The sequence below is a fragment of the Anser brachyrhynchus genome (assembly GCF_964034855.1).
Source record: "Anser brachyrhynchus genome assembly, chromosome: Z".
NCBI lineage: Eukaryota > Metazoa > Chordata > Aves > Anseriformes > Anatidae > Anser > Anser brachyrhynchus.
The window spans coordinates 18,752,776-18,768,663 of NC_137697.1; the positions used below are offsets into that span (position 1 = coordinate 18,752,776).

The 15,888-nt window shown below is 38.0% G+C and overlaps 1 protein-coding gene across 11 annotated transcripts in view; it reads left to right on the top strand.

Moving 5' to 3' along the window:
• The window catches only part of MAST4 (microtubule associated serine/threonine kinase family member 4), a 296,539-nt gene that overhangs the window by 238,071 nt on the left and 42,580 nt on the right, over window positions 1-15,888 (top strand). For all 11 annotated transcript variants that reach the window (XM_080573069.1, XM_080573072.1, XM_080573073.1 and 8 more), the window contains 5 exons: window positions 2,923-3,080; window positions 4,497-4,572; window positions 5,978-6,187; window positions 9,054-9,155; window positions 14,363-14,495. In XM_080573069.1, coding sequence (XP_080429195.1) covers window positions 2,923-3,080; window positions 4,497-4,572; window positions 5,978-6,187; window positions 9,054-9,155; window positions 14,363-14,495 — 679 coding nt within the window. The remainder of the gene's footprint in view (window positions 1-2,922; window positions 3,081-4,496; window positions 4,573-5,977; window positions 6,188-9,053; window positions 9,156-14,362; window positions 14,496-15,888) is intronic.

Here is a 15,888-nt window from a genome sequence, read left to right on the forward strand (position 1 = left end):
GAATCTGAAACAGCTAGCCATGTGCAGCCTCATTCTCTATATTTTTACAAATTCATAAAGACGATGAGAGACCACTTCAGAAACAGTAGTCTCAAGAGTATATACAAAACAGTTTATTTTCAGTGCAGGATGAATAAGATTCACATTAATCTGGAGATTTATTAACTGGAGACCAGAAATGTTTTTTACACATCACAATAGATGACAGCTTTGATCTTTGCAAGCAACTAAAAGTCAAAGCAGGAACAGAAGGGTCGTATAAGTAATCATATCGTGATTACGCTCAGATGAATGCAGCAAACCATTTCCTGTTAACCTGTTTTGTTGTTGTTTTGTTTTGTTTTATGGTGGAAGTGAAGAGATTGATGGAATTATCAATTTAATGGAAGTTCATGAGTTTCATATTCCAGTTCTCTAAACCAAGATGAAAGTAAATGAAAATATCTCCTGTGAGGATTGTTCAATTGAAAATAAACTATTGCTGTGTCATACTCCAAGAAACAAAGTTGGATCAGATCTTTCCAGCTAAAACATGCAGTCAAGATGATTATGCCTCTTTTAAGAGAAAGAGACTATAAAGAGGATAAAGCAAGAGAAAATTTGGTTGCATGTTTTTGCCAGTAGCCTGTTAGAAAATTATTTGGATATGTGAAGATAGGCTAGGGAGATCTGGAAATTCATTTTTGCAGTTACATAAACTGGTATTGGCTGCAGATCTGTCTTTCTCTGAAGAACAGTTTGCTTTGCCTTGGTGCGCTGTGCTTGTGTATATATGTTAAATGCTATGTAGCTTTTGAAGCAGCTATTCTAGAATGCCAAGAGAGCTATTTTTTATATTTTTTATTTTTTTTGTGGGGGATGGGAGTTAAGAGTTTTGCTATGAGAGCTCGGATCTGTTCAGAGGTCGCAATTCAGACCTCCAAGAAAATGTGCTCTGGACCTGTGATGATCCTGATGCAACTGAGAGTCCTTAGCAAAAGAAGTATTTTCCACTTTAATCCTGTTGGATGTAGATTCTGTGACATTTTAAGTGTGGAAAACATGAGGAAGATTATTGTCTTCCTGATGTTCCCAGAATCCCCTGAAGTTCAAGAGATACAGATTGATTTTATAGAAATAGGTATATGTGACAGTCCTTATTGGGAAATTTTACTATACTAGAGTATTATTTAACTTAACGATAGTGGCTCTAGGATTAACCGTGAGGTTAACTGCAACTAGTTGCCTTAGTGTGAGATAGGAAGGAATATATTTAGTGCTATGCGCTGAATTATGCATAGTGTTGTGCTGCAGCTGAAATGCATAAATGAGTTACTATGGCTTGGCAAGTTACTACTCATCAAGTGAACTGCAGTACATTCTTGGTGTATATGCTTCCTAGTCTGCAGCAAAGCCAAGGTAATGCAGTCTTGTTAACTTTAACTTGTTCTGACGTGATGAAACCTTCCCGTGTAGACCAGTCCAGTGAAAGTAAACCTCTCTGAGCAGTGTCTTTTCTTCTTCTTTTTTTTTTTTTTTTTATTTCAGGGGATGATTTCATGAGATCTAGTGTGATAACTATGTTTTCTTCAGTTCCTAAAATTAGGATATATTCAGCTTTCGCCATACAAGTTGCTAGGGAATTAGGAAGACTGACTCATTTCTGTGCTTAACAGCTTGGATATTACCTGCTGACCTTAGCAGTGCATGGGAACATCTGTACAGTATGAAAGTTTACTGTTTTCTTTCACTTGGGATAACATAGCAAAGATGTTTTTACTGTACTGGTCTCTGATAAAAAAGCAGCCAGGCAGGGGTCTTGATGTCCCATATGACAAGACAAATAAGTACAATAATTTGCACATGAAGATTGTTATTTAGAAGAATCTCATTTTGTTGAAAAAGTCAGCTGAGGACTGAAGAGCTCCAGAAAGAAAGAAAAGTTTTTGGACTTCTTCTCCTCCACAGATAAAATAAAGGGACTGGTACCGAGTAGCTTTGTAGAGCCATACAACGATACCTGTAAACTGAGCTATCTTGGAAACCACCTTTGGGACCAGAAACACTACAGCGTCTATAGTAATAGTCCAGGCTAGCAAGGCTGGTTGTTAATGCATTGACCCATGGACACATTCTTCACAAAGACATCAAATCCAAGCTGAGCAAAGTAGTTTCAAAGTTCTTCTGCTAAACATTTGATGTGGCTTAAGTAGCCAGCCGTGCTGCATAAAAGGCAGCACTGTGTTATATAGGGGGGCTTTACACACAGTTTTGCAAGGCTAGTTATTGTAGTAACAATTTCAATCTCATAACTGTCTATATCTTCCATTTTTAAATGAAATGGGTGGTTTAAATATAATCCTTTTCATTTCCATCAGCCATAGAAACTATCTTGATAAAGGCATTAAGTTCTTTCATGTCATTTTAAATGTACAGCTTTTAAGAGAAAATAGCATATGATTTTTTTCTACGAGAATTTAGATTACATATAACTTTTTTTTTTCAAAACTTCATTAATAGCTTAAATTTGGATAATGAAATAACTTCTGTATGTGGAATTGAAATATGTATGGTGGCAATAAGTTGTACTCTGCAGCTATCATTCTGTCTTATGTAAATAATTAATTTTCAGCAGACTCATTTTTAAATATTCTTTTAAATATTGGTGCGTATTACTGATGCCAGATGTCTTCTTTGCCTTAGACAGAGGAAATGTGAACTTCTGAAATGCAACAGCTTTCTTCCGAAACTGAAGTTGTTTTTATACCCTGTATTTAGCTCATTAAGTTGAGACTAATTATTTTTCTTCTTTAATTTGATAGCTAAACGTTGGAAACAGTAACTAGTTTTTATATTAAATGGCTTCATTCATGAGCTGTGAACATAATCTTGAAAATGCTTTTTCACTCTGATAGAAGCTTGTGTTCTGTTCTGCTCTTGTAGTCATCCTGTTCGTCCCAAGAAAAGCTGCACCAGTTACCATACCAACCAACACCTGATGAACTACATTTTTTATCTAAACATTTCTGTACCACTGAAAGCATTGCGAGTGATAACAGGTGCAGGACCACTGCAATGCGTCCGCGCTCCAGAAGTCTCAGGTGAGTTCCTCCGTCTAGTAAGAGGGGCTGAATCTAAATTTCTAAACGTCATGGTTTTGTGCATTGGGAGCATTCTCTATTTTCAAAATTGCTTAAGTATAATACAAGAAGTAAGAATCTGTGCCTGAACTATTAATAATCCTTTTTAATTGTTACCCCCTGGTTTTGATCATCACTTAATTCTGCGTTTAGAAGTGTAATCTGGGTCTTAAAGGAGGCAACTAACCTGTATGAAATGTCTTGCTGAGCTAGTCCGTGCTGATCTAACTACTATTCTAGAGTTGAAACTCTAGAGAATATAGTCTTTTGTTGCAAAATAATTTGAAATGTATTCATATTCAGGGAGTGTCTGGAAAGAAATGCAGTGAAGAAATGGGCAGGGAGTTGGGGGGAATGTATTCATTTGTTTTCTTTAACCAAGATGAACTTCGTTTTCTTGTTTCCCAAAGAGTAGGCCAGTTTCCTTTATGGTGGTCATTTGCATAAGGTGTTTCATCGAAGATTGTTTTTTTTTTGTGTGTGTTCAATTTTGCCCTTTTAGATCGCTGAAACTCACTTGTTTTGCTCTTGCAAGAAATTCTTATGTATGTGTATAAGAAGCCCTAACGTATACGTTGCGATAAAGACAGTCCTTTAGGAGGGCATTGCTTTTGTGGAGTCTTATTCCACATGTTTTATACCATACTTGGGTGGGCTGGTGTTCCCAGCCCAGGAAAGTCAGGTGGAGATTTTTAAAGGAAATGATAGCCAAGAATGAGGCTCTTGACAGTACGAAGGAGTTTCCTGGGTTAGCAAAGGCTGTGGGTACCTTTTATGGATGGTTTTACTGCAAGTCTCATGCTTTGTTTTTTTCCAGGCACAGTGTCTCGGGCATTGATGGAACCTATGCCTATGTGCGGCATTATTTGTAGGAAGTCAGATTGGAGATAATTGTTTTGATTTTTCTTCTATTTTCTAATTTAAAAATAGATTAAAAAAAAAACAAAAGAACTTCTCAACATTTTCACTTGCAGATAATAGAGGTCTTGGTCAGGTCTTGCTGTTTTAATTGTATGTAACCTTCAAAGGGGTGGGTGTAGTCATACATATAATAAGCTCTTAAATATATATCTCTGTTGCCCTTCTGAGGAAGAAAAAAGTAATGTCACGAGTGTTGCAAAGCTGCATGTATACCAAACTGTAGTTATAAACTAAGAAAATAACATCCTTGACAGTTACATGTCAAATACATTAACTATTTTTTAAGGCATGGTCACAAATAGCAGAAAGGAACCAAGCGTGCCACTGATTAGAGGACGTACCTGTCTAGTGAAGCATGTGCTGACTTTTTGGTGCAAATAAGCTATGCAGAAATATAAGTACTAATTCTAGCTCATGCTGAGACAGGTTTAAAGAGATAATTTGCTTTGCTTGCAGCCCTGGACGTTCTCCTGCCTGCTGTGACAATGAAATAATTATGATGAACCATGTCTACAAAGAAAGGTTCCCAAAGGTAATGAATTATATTTAAGATATGCAATATCTAAATTGATAGGCAACATAGGTTTTAAGTAAATGGTGTTTTTGTTATGGGAACTAATGATCCAAGGCTGTAATGGCTTTCATAAAGCATCACCAACCTCTTATTAGAAAGATAAAATCACAATAAAGAAAATCCCTGCTGAGAAGAACTGGACATTCATTTGACAAAGCTGCTGAACTGGTTTTGAAATTAATCATGCTAGTAATACATTCTGCAGGTTGGAAAGAAACAATATGTTCATTTTCAATAGATGCTGTGTACTTGGGGTTAATGTATACTGAATAAGTAAACTGAAACTGTTTCTGCGGCTCAGTCTTGTACAGAGTCTGCTGGTACACCTGCAAATTTCTTTCTTCAGTGCCATTTCTCCCTTTTTGCAAAACCTTGTTATACGCTTACTTAAAAGGTAAAGATCAGTACATAGTTGTGAGAGTTTGACTCAGATACCAAATCAGGAAATGTTGCTGTCTTGTGCAGAGATCTGAGACAAAAATGAGTTCTTTGGTGCAGGCACATTGCAAGGTGCACTGTGCTCTCAGTTTCTCATAGAATTTTGATGATTCTTGGCAAATAAAATAAGGTTAAGCTGATATCACTCAAAAAATGCCTACAAGTAGGAAAAAAAGTCTTAATTTTTCTTCACATAAATTTCTTTATGGAAGTATGAAGATATTTGTAGAGGGATTGAGCAGCAATCAGTAGTGTGAAATGATCTGCTCATTTCACTGGGTAATGTACGAATTAAGAGGTGTGGGTTTCCTTTTTAAAAAGAAAAATACTGCAATGTCTATTTTTTTTAAGCATATGCAACTATGAGAAACAGTCAGTTGGATCTATAAAGCAAGCACATCTAGCAACCTGCAGACACATCTAACAGGACCTGTGAGCCTGTGAATTTTGTAATCATTTAATGGGCTTTCAAACTCTGAACTCAAAGTTTCAAAACTTTGAACAATTTTGCGGTATAACCTGTACAAAAGGAAAGGAGATATTCTGGTCTGTAGCACCTACAGTTTATACAAAACAGCCAAAGACATTCATGAGTTCTCATTGCTTTTATTTTGATTTGGACTTATTTTTACAGTCATGAATGTTAACTAATTATTTTAGTGAGCAATATAAGATCAGTGTTTATGACTTCAGCAGACAGAAGGTAGGATTTGCATAATAGACCCGTAAGGCGATTGCTTTTCCGAACTGATAACTGGGGAAATGTCATCTGACATTTTGTCTATTTGCTTGCTTTTTTTGCTTCAGTCATTTCACGTATTTTGTGTAGGTAATTTCTTAGGCACTCTAGAAACGTTGTAAAACCAGAAGTAAGCTTTGAGGTTGTAATGCTGATATAATGTATCGTGTATGTATTTGCATATAGGCCACAGCTCAGATGGAGGAAAGGCTTCAGGACATTATAACAAATCATTCTCCAGAAAACGTCCTTCCCCTGGCAGATGGAGTGCTCAGTTTTACCCACCATCAGATCACAGAACTGGCTCGAGATTGTTTGGATAAATCCCACCAGGGCCTCATCACGTCACGATACTTCCTTGAATTACAGCAGAAATTAGACAAATTGCTACAGGAGGTATGAGCCATGAGAATGCTGTTATATTTGGTAGAAAAGTAGTTTAAATATGTTTGCCTAAGAGTTGCTGTCTTGAAACTATTGACTGTTGCACTCAAATAATTGTCGGTGTTCATGGCAGTTTTAGTCTACATAATGACCACAACAAGGACCAAAAGGCATCCTACTGTAGTCTGGGATAAGTAGGTTGTAAAGTTTCAGAAACAACAACATTTTCTGATGCAGTGCAAGTTATAAATTGCTTACAGAAGTGTGTGAATAAGCCCTAAATGAGGAGGCTTGCTGTATCATTTACTGTGGATAAATGAGGAAACGTACTCTTTCTACTTTATCAGCCCTACTAATTGCCTGCTGTGTTGACAAAGGAGACAGCAACCTTTATGTTTGTGTTACGTGGAGGTTATTTGGCTATTTAATTATTTAAATATTTATTTCTTTCATAATTAAACTGTTTATTAACAGAAATTGTCAGTTCTAAAAGCATTGAAACTTCCATAGAATAGTCAGCTAAATGTATTAAGAAAAACATGAAACTTGCTAAAGAAATATGCGATGCTGTATGTCAGCATGTTTTATAGATGTATCATTTTCAGAACAAATGAATATGCTGAATGCTGTAATTGTTGTTTGTATAGGACTTGATAGTACATTATAAACCAAAGTTAATGTGATAGACCAGCAGATTTGATAGACTTGAAATTTTCCCACTGAGATATTAAGATGTTATGCCTGTGTTAATTTATTTTTTTTCCTGGTCTTTTCTTCTGTTTTCTTTTAAATGCAGGAGCAGTTACTAAAGCTTTTGGTTAATTTTTTTTTTTGTGCTGTATTTTATTGTCTTCTTTTCAGTGAATATATGTATTTTACTGATTTCTACAACTACTGTATTTTGAACCTTCCCATAAAGCAATGCAAAATTTAAGACATCAGTGAAGTATTTCTGCATTATTGAAACTCTACTCTTTGAGCAAGGAAATAAGAGCTTGCTTACTAGTCAAAAGAGAGTTTGAACTAGTGACCTTCTTGAGAAATAAATTTTTTATGATGCCAAAGTGCAGGCAGAGTTGGCAAGTTGGCTAGAGATATCTCACTAGGAATTATGTTATGGTAGTGATAATGTCAAAATACAAAGAAACACGTCTTAAAAGCTAAGATGCACTGAACTGTATGTGTAAACAGTATATCCCTTAAAATGGCTGCACAGCAAGTAAAGTTTAGAGTACAAGTTGGCACATTCATTTAAAAACAGTAACAAAAAACCCTCCAGTTATTCTCCAAGCTGTATATAAAGCAGTGTATAGGTGTTAAAAAAAACAACAACAAAACACTCATTTTGTCATGTACTATCATGCAAATTCTATATTATGTTAAAATTTTCTGCTTTGCAAAGATATAATGCCTTAAAATGTTAAGGCTCACCTTTTGAGTAAGTGCAAATGGTATCTGTCAATAGTGTAATATGATGAAAGGAAAATTTTCTGCTTTGCTTAAGTCAGCTGTGGGCACTCAGTTGTGCTTTGGATTCACGCGACGTATTTGTTATCAATTCCCAGCTGTGACTTTCAGGAGAAAGCTGTGCTTCCTACTGCTAGTTGGCACATTGTGATTATTTTGCATAAGCTGGGGAAGGCTCCTTCGATATTTGAGCAGTTTGGTTCAGTTGAGATTTTTATAGGTCTAAGATCAAGAGGCTAAGTGGATCTGAATGCTTTCTTGCTTCATCCTTCTTTAATGTAATATTTATTAAGTCTTTGTTCACATACACACCTGAGTGTTCGCAAAACTGTACAAAGTTGCTTTAATTTTTTCTGGTGATTAAAACAGGCAGACATTTTGTTTACAAAAGAGTTCTCTTTGGAATTGATTGGTAGTGTGCAGAATACAAATGCTTGTGCCAATTAAGGTTCTTCTAAAATCCGTTGCAGAGTGCTAGATGATGTTTGTGCCTTTTTTCTTGTTTTCTTTTTTAAGCTTTACAGATTATCTTTTTTCAAATATTTGGTATGTTTTTAAATGATAGCGCTTATGTTGAGAGCAGCATGTGGCTTCATTTTTTGTAGGATTTTTAATTACAAAAATACAACATGTTTTATATGAAAAGTATTTAGTTGCTGTATTAATCATTTTCAAAATGTTAGATTCTTAGTTTTCTTTCAATTCCTTTTGTGATTTTGAATAAGAAAGAGATGAGGAAAACTTCAGTTTATACTGTTAAGAACAAAGAAATACTTGGGTGGTGTTTGAAAGGCTATTGGTATGTTTTAGTCATATGGCTTCTTTGCATTTGTTAGCATCCTCACATTATACCTTTTCTTCTTAGAGATAAAAGTTTAAGAGAACCATTTTGCAAATCTTTTCAAACCTTTCAGAACTGTTTTTTCTATAGCATTCTTTTTTTTGTCATCACCTTCACAGAACTCGAGTTTAAATTGCCTTCCTTTTGCACGTACCTGTGTGTGGCCTCTCTATCCAGGAAGTGGTGTAGCCTCCTGTTTTGTTTTTGTTTTCATCTCATCCTAAAACTGTTAACTAAAACTTAACTATTTGTACAAAAGTACGTATAGGTAGATGGATGATGTATTGAATTGTATTTCCTTTTGTGAAACTGATAACAGTAAGTATATAATTAAAAAATGCAGATATGTCATTTCTAGGCACTTTTACTTCATTGTTGCAGGGATAGGATTGTACAAATTGTATTACTTCAGTTTGAAATTACAGTGTTGCTATTATTACCATTGCTGCTGGTATCTTGATAATGATTTACAATTTGTCTAAAGTACATGCTTCAAAACCAGCAATTATATTTACAAGTTGTGCATTGAATAAGTTTTGTTTTATTTTTCCTTTTATGTTCAATTTTTAGGCACAGGAGCGATCGGAGAGTGGAGAACTGGCATATATTAAGCAACTGGTCCGAAAAATCCTAATAGTTATTGCTCGTCCTGCTCGCTTACTGGAATGCCTGGTAAGGTGATGCTGCTATAAGTAGGTTTTCTTACTTGTTACTCTGGGAAATTTTTTGGATTAGTATTCAAGGCCATTTACAATCATTTCCTGAAATGTCAAACAACTGGGCAGGGCTTCATTGTTGGTGAGATCCTTTTTACTTTTAACTCAGAAACATGAGACTGACAGGGAATTCCTGCAGTTGTGTTTGGCTCCCCACTATTGCAAATACGATGTTATTAAATCCCTGTCATAAATTTGGGAAGCTCCAGTTTAAAACCACTTGGGTTTTTCTGTTGTTTTGTTAGACTTTGCTGTTCTCTTGGGAAGACTTCTCTGGAATCATAATTACTTCGTGGTTTTCCCGTTGCTGTTGTTCTTCAAGTTTCATAATTTTGTTGCACTGAACAGTTGCCAGAGCTATAAGCAGCTTGTATTTAGCTCTGCAGTACCTTATCTGGGGGGAAGGGTTAGGGAGTCTGAACAAACAGTTAGCCTGAATTATTCTGGGGACCAGAAGAAACAGAAGAGTTAACTTACGCGTGAGGATAACATGGATGTTGCCAGGCTGGGCTAGCTTGTGCCAGGCCACCTGGGTGTGCGTCTGCTTTGCCTGCCCCTGATGTGAGAGCTGGGGAGGCTCAGGTGCGGGAAGTTGCTCCTACGCACAGAGCCAACGTGCTTCAGTTGTTCACTGGAAGTAATAAATGCTCAGAGAACGCAGTGTACTCAGGAGGATGGTGTAGACACCCAAATACCATGTAAGAGCCAGCCTGACTCCAACAGGCCTGGCAGGAAGCCTGAGCTGACTTTGTTGAGCTGCTGTGCTTGCCAATACCAGGATCACAGTGTTGACACTGCACATGGCTATTTGAGGCTGGCAAGACTCTGCGTATGTGGGAGCTGCTAACCTGCTGCTAGACTCAAGTTATGCCTGAAAGTGTCATAACTGCATTTGCATGCCACTGAATCTGAGCTAGTCAGTCTTTCCAACCTGATCTTGGCTCTGCACTGTGTTTCTTCATCTGTGGCACAGTTAATCCACAACCTGGATCATTCAGCCATGGGCATTTTGAGTGCTGGCTCTGTTTTGTTTTGGAAATACCATGTCTCAGTGTTCCCAGTTGCAATTTGTTCATGACTTGCAGTTCAGAAAAAAATCTGAAATACGGTATGTGCTCTGGAGCAGAACATAAAAGATGTAAAAAATAATGTCAGGTTCTAGAGAAGAGGGCGCCTTAGCATGTATTGCCTCTACTATCGAATCCAGGCTTGCTTTATGTCTTCACCCTGTCCCCTGCAATGCTTATTCAGTCATATCTAGAATCAACTTCTGTGCTTCATTCTCAAGGTTCACATAATCCTTCTCCAGCCTTTTATCCAATTTCTCATGATGTCTTGCTTCCCTCTGGTCCATGTCCTCATCGTTGCACATGCAAAAAATGTCCTTAAATGCATTCTTTGTGGCACTTTGTCCTCCCTTCAGATGCTCCCCTCCTCCTTCCCACTCAGTCTTGTTCCCAGTCTTATCTTTTAATTCAAATACTTTCCTGGTGACCCATTTGCCCACTAGTTCATTCTCCCTAAATATTAAGTTTTATAGCTAGCTTGTCCAAATCTCCATTCACTTAGTCCCCAGTTTCTACCCCTGGGATTTTATCCCAGCCTACTTCCTCTGCCACACTACACTTGAAGTGGAACTGCTCCATATCTCCTGTTGTTCCCTTTGCTGGCCCTACTGATGTGAGTGGAAGGGACAGTGTTGTCAGACCGAGAAATGAGGTCTCTCTCTCTCTCTCTCTCAGTTTGGGTGCATAGTTGCTTCCAGCTGTTTAGCTTTTCAGAACAGCAATGGCAGAGAAAGCCAGCACAGCTTCTTTGGAGTGTTCTTACTTCAGACAGAGATTTAAGCTGGAACGACAACTCTGCGCTGTATGTTTTTTCAGAGGCAGGTAGCTTGAACAAATGTAGGCAGATAGTCACAAAATCCACATTTCATATGCAAGATGTTAAGCCTTACACCATAAAGGTCACTGGAATTGTTTAATCTTGCAAAAACAATATTTTTCCATAGCTTCTGTCTAGAATAAATTTTGAATAATGTTGGCTAATATTTCAAAAGGTCTGTCTGAAATAGATACTAGGTATGGAAAATTTCAGCCTCTATAAGAAAGTTCATAGCTTTACAGGAAATAAATCCAGTGCTTTTATCATGAGGAGTTTCATGTACTATACCGTAATGCAATCAGTTTTCTTATGGCAATCTTAGCTTAGAACTACTGCCAAATGTTGAAAGATTTTTTCCATTTTCAGTGGCTTCAGTACGTGAAGAATGAAACACAAAGGTAGAAGTAAAGATAAGGAAATAAATTTCTTGTTTATAATATTTACATATATATCTAGATGTATACGTGTTTGTATGTGTATGCATTACGCATACTTATTTATCTGGTTAGAGGTATCTGTTCTGAAATTACCTTGACTTACTAACAAGTGGAGGAGAAACTGGATAAATATACCTACCACTGCTGCTGGTAAGGAGAAGTTGTTTTCGTGATGAATGCAAATAGCTTATGTCTACATGCATATCATCACATTGTTGCGTTCATCAGTATCAGAGACTAGCACATAAGAGATTCAGCATGTCAAATGAAAAGAGTAAGGCTAAAACAGCATGTAATACTTAGTTACACATTTCAGATTTCTAGGCTGTTTAGCAGTCTCCAAAGACCTTGAGCTAAATAAGAGAGTTTGGGTATTTAATGGTTTTGTGGTAAATCCACTGAAGTAGGCTGCAGATGTTGTAAATAGTTTCATGAAAAATAAAAAAACTGAGATTGTTTCTTATAAGACTGAAAATACCATAGACATTTCACTTCAGAAACACTGCAAGTCCTCCTGGTAGCTGCAGTGGTTTGGATGTTTCCAAAATGAAGCACGATATGTGATGTCTCAAGCTAATTTCTCTTCCAGATTGGGACGTTGAGTTCCCAAGTCCTGGGTAGCCTAAGGAGCTAGGGCAGGAGTCTGGTGACCTAGCAGGCAGACAAAAGCCCCAGGAAGTTATGGCAGGGCAAGAAATAAGCAAGGAAGGAAGCTAATAAGCTCAGCCGCCTCCCTGGCTTCTACTGAAATTTTTGGTAGAACTTACTTGCTCAATCAAAAGTCTGTTTAGTTGTGCCAGTGTTTCATCACTGTGTATTGTGTTCATGTGGCAAGGCTTTGGTAGCAGGGGGCCTGCAGGGGTGGCTGCTGTGAGCAGAGCCCAGGAGCTGCCTGTGTCAGAGCCAAGCAGACTTAAGGAAGTGAAAAAGCAAACAACAACATAAAAACCACCATGCAGCAGTTGTGAGAGGGAGGAGTGAGAAAATGTGAGAGAACCAGAAAATGTGAGAGGGCAGGAGGTGTTCCAGGCAGGCAGCAGCAGTTCCCCTGCGGCCTGTGGAGAGGCCCCTGGTGGAGCAGGCTGTCCCCCTGCAGCCCACGGGTCCCACACGGAGCAGATCTCCACGCTGCAGCCCGTGGAGGAGCCCCCGGTGGAGCAGGTGGATGTGGCCTGGAGGAGGCTGCGGCCCGTGGAGAGCCCCCGCAGGAGCAGGCCCCGGGCCGGAGCCGCAGCCCGTGGAGAGGAGCCCACGCAGGAGCAGGGGGCCTGGGGGGAGCTGCCGCCCGTGGGGGACCCGTGCTGGAGCAGTTTGCTCCTGGGGGATGGACCCCGTGGTACGGAGCCGTGTGGGAGCAGGTCTTGGAGAGCTGCTGCCTGTGGGCAGCCCCCGCAGGCTGTTAGGGAAGGACGGCATCCCGTGGGAGGGACCCCGCGTGGAGCAGGGGCATCAGCATGGGAAAGGAGCAGCAGAGATGAAGTGTTATGGACTGACCCCCATTCCCTATTGCTCTGCACTGTGTTAATTGGTAAGAGGTAGAAGAATGGAGATTTGAGTTGAGTCTGGGAAGAAAGAGGGGGGCAGGTGTTTGTAGTTTGCTTTTATTTCTCACTGCCCCTCTCAGTTATGAGTTGGCAATAAATTAAATTAATCTTTCCCAAGCCAAGTGTTTTGCCCATGTTGGTAATTGGTGTGTGATCTCCCTGTCCCCTGAACCCATGAGTGCTTTTCATTGTATTTCTCCCCATCCTGCTGAGAAGTGAGAGAGTGGCTCAGTGGACATCGGACAGCTAGTCAAGGTTAATCCAGCACATTGACTGGAAAACATCTTAGTGCCTCTTACTGTATTAAGTATTGCTCCTGTTGTGGTCTATTGTTGGGAAGAACATCTTGAAGAATACAGAGGCTGTGTGAAAGAAGTTTTGATATGAATTCATAGAGAAAGGTAGTGAAAGGCTTTTTTAATTAAAAACAAAAAAGGAAAATACCCTTTTATTAATCATCCTTTTTCTGTTCAATGCTTCCCTATTTGTATCTTCTCTTAAGGTAGTGAAATAAATTTTATTTCCAAGCGAGTTAGAGGACAGGCAGGGATTATGGTAAATACTTTTTTCTCACTGTTGGGGGCTTGCCTGTTACACGTGGGATGAACTACAGTAGTAATGTAGTTGATTCACAAAATATGATGTTTCTTGTCCAGTTTTGGATCAGTTGGATGAATGAAACTGAAATGATGTTTTCTGCAAATTAGAATTTGGTCTTCATTCTAAAGTCAGTGATTCATTTAGTTGCATTTTCCGTAAAATACAGTGCATATATATTGAATTAAAACATTTCAAAATTTCATTTAGAAGTGAAAACAAAAAAGCAATATATTTATGTAGTTTCTTTAGTAGATTTTTAATATGCAATGTACACACTTACTACATTTATGTAGAAAGTACACATAGTTCAGTAGTAGATTTTTGTGTGCAAGCAGCTGCAGGGAGATGAAGTCTTCTTAAGTGAGATCTTGTCACTGAATGATACACTGAATAAATACTGAATGAATTGTTGGTTATAGGTCATTTCACTGAATACTGTGGGAAGTTTTGGGGGCAAAAAACTTCCTATTAATAAAACAGTGCTCTGAAAGAATGGTATGATGTTTCATGGCTTACAGCATATTACATTGTATAGGAATTGTAATAGAATAGTAGGTTACTAATAGAGTAATGAGGTATTGTTTTTAATAAGGGAAATGACAAATATTTGCAATAGAAACAAAAAAGGAGATTGTTATATTAGGTTCTAAGGCTTCAATTTCTGCAAGGAGAATGATGATGATTCTTTTTTCTTCTAGGAATTTGATCCCGAAGAGTTTTACTATCTTTTGGAAGCAGCTGAGGGCCATGCTAAAGAAGGGCAAGGCATTAAAACAGACATCCCTCGATACATTATTAGTCAGCTGGGCTTAAATAAAGATCCTCTGGAAGGTAAGTGCACCTCTTTGTCCAGCTATAGACTCCCAGATACTTCTTTCTCAAGGTATTTATTTGTTGTGATACTAAAGATGTTAGCAGAACAAGCATTCACTAATCCATTGGGTTTTCTCACAAGCTCAAAGGCATTAAAAAGCCACCTGAGATTTTCTGCTATGAATATCATTCGCAAATACATTGTTTCAGTTATATTCATCTTCTTCCAGTCTTGCAGTGTAACTTCCTTATTTTAACTCTAATTGAAATTTACAGGTATAATTTGATAGCCACTATTATCCAGCTGTAGGTAATAACTGGCACTGGACTAAACTGTTACTTGCCTTTCAGTATCCCCAGCTTCCCGCATCTTACACTGCCTGAAAAGTATGTCTTCCATTCCTATTAAAACTGTGAAAATTTACTTTCCTGATTAACTTAATTGTCCATGAGGACTTCTCTAGGGGGAAGCTGGGTTCCTGTGGAGGTACTGTCATTGCAAAACATTCTTTGTTGTTTGATTCTTGTTTTAAGGACATTGTTGGGTAAACTAAAATTACTTGTCTCCTAACCAGACCATCCTCTCTTCCATTCTGAGACCAAGTTCGATCACTGGTGAAAAGTGGAAATTGATTTTTTGCATTCTGTGCTAGTCTTGCAGTTAGAAAGTCCAGCAGAAGAGCCATCATGGAAAATTGGTCTAGCTAGTGCCATTTTGCCTGTCTTCTGTGTTATGACCCAGGACAAGGAAGATCTCTAGGGGAGGACTTGATAACACAAAACAATAGTGATAACATTTGACAGGCTTTTTTTTTTTTTTTTAACCAATTCTTATGATGCAAGATCGTATTTCATTAAATCTAAGGAGTAGGATATTACATGTTAAAAGAAAATTTTTTGTTCAGCTTAAGCAGTTTGTGAAGTTCAGCAGTGCCATGTGTTGTCAGGAATTTGGTTAGATCTGATTCAATTCATATTATGTTGAAATATGTAAAAGAAGTTGAGCCTATTATTAGTCTTCTTCCTATCTTCATAGAAAAAAAAAATCATCCAAATATTATTTTTAATCGTAGATGTAGATTAAAGCAGTGTCGATGCATTTTGCAGGGATTCAGACTTCAGGAAGGATGCAGGGCAGATCAGGAAAAAAACTCAAATTTAATGAAATGTGATCTTGTATCTGTCATGTAGTACTGGGACAGACAAAGAAGTAGCTTAACTCTCTGCAAGATACATAGGTGTCTGCTGGATTTGGTGAGATGTTGGTTTGGTCTAAAATGACAAATCATAAATTCTTCACTGATGGAGTCTGCCAGATAGAATTTTGTGGGTTGAGAGCTTAGTATTATTGACCCTGATTCTGTTACGTTAGCTTGCTTTTTGAATCTTTCTGTCCACTTGGCCAGAAGTG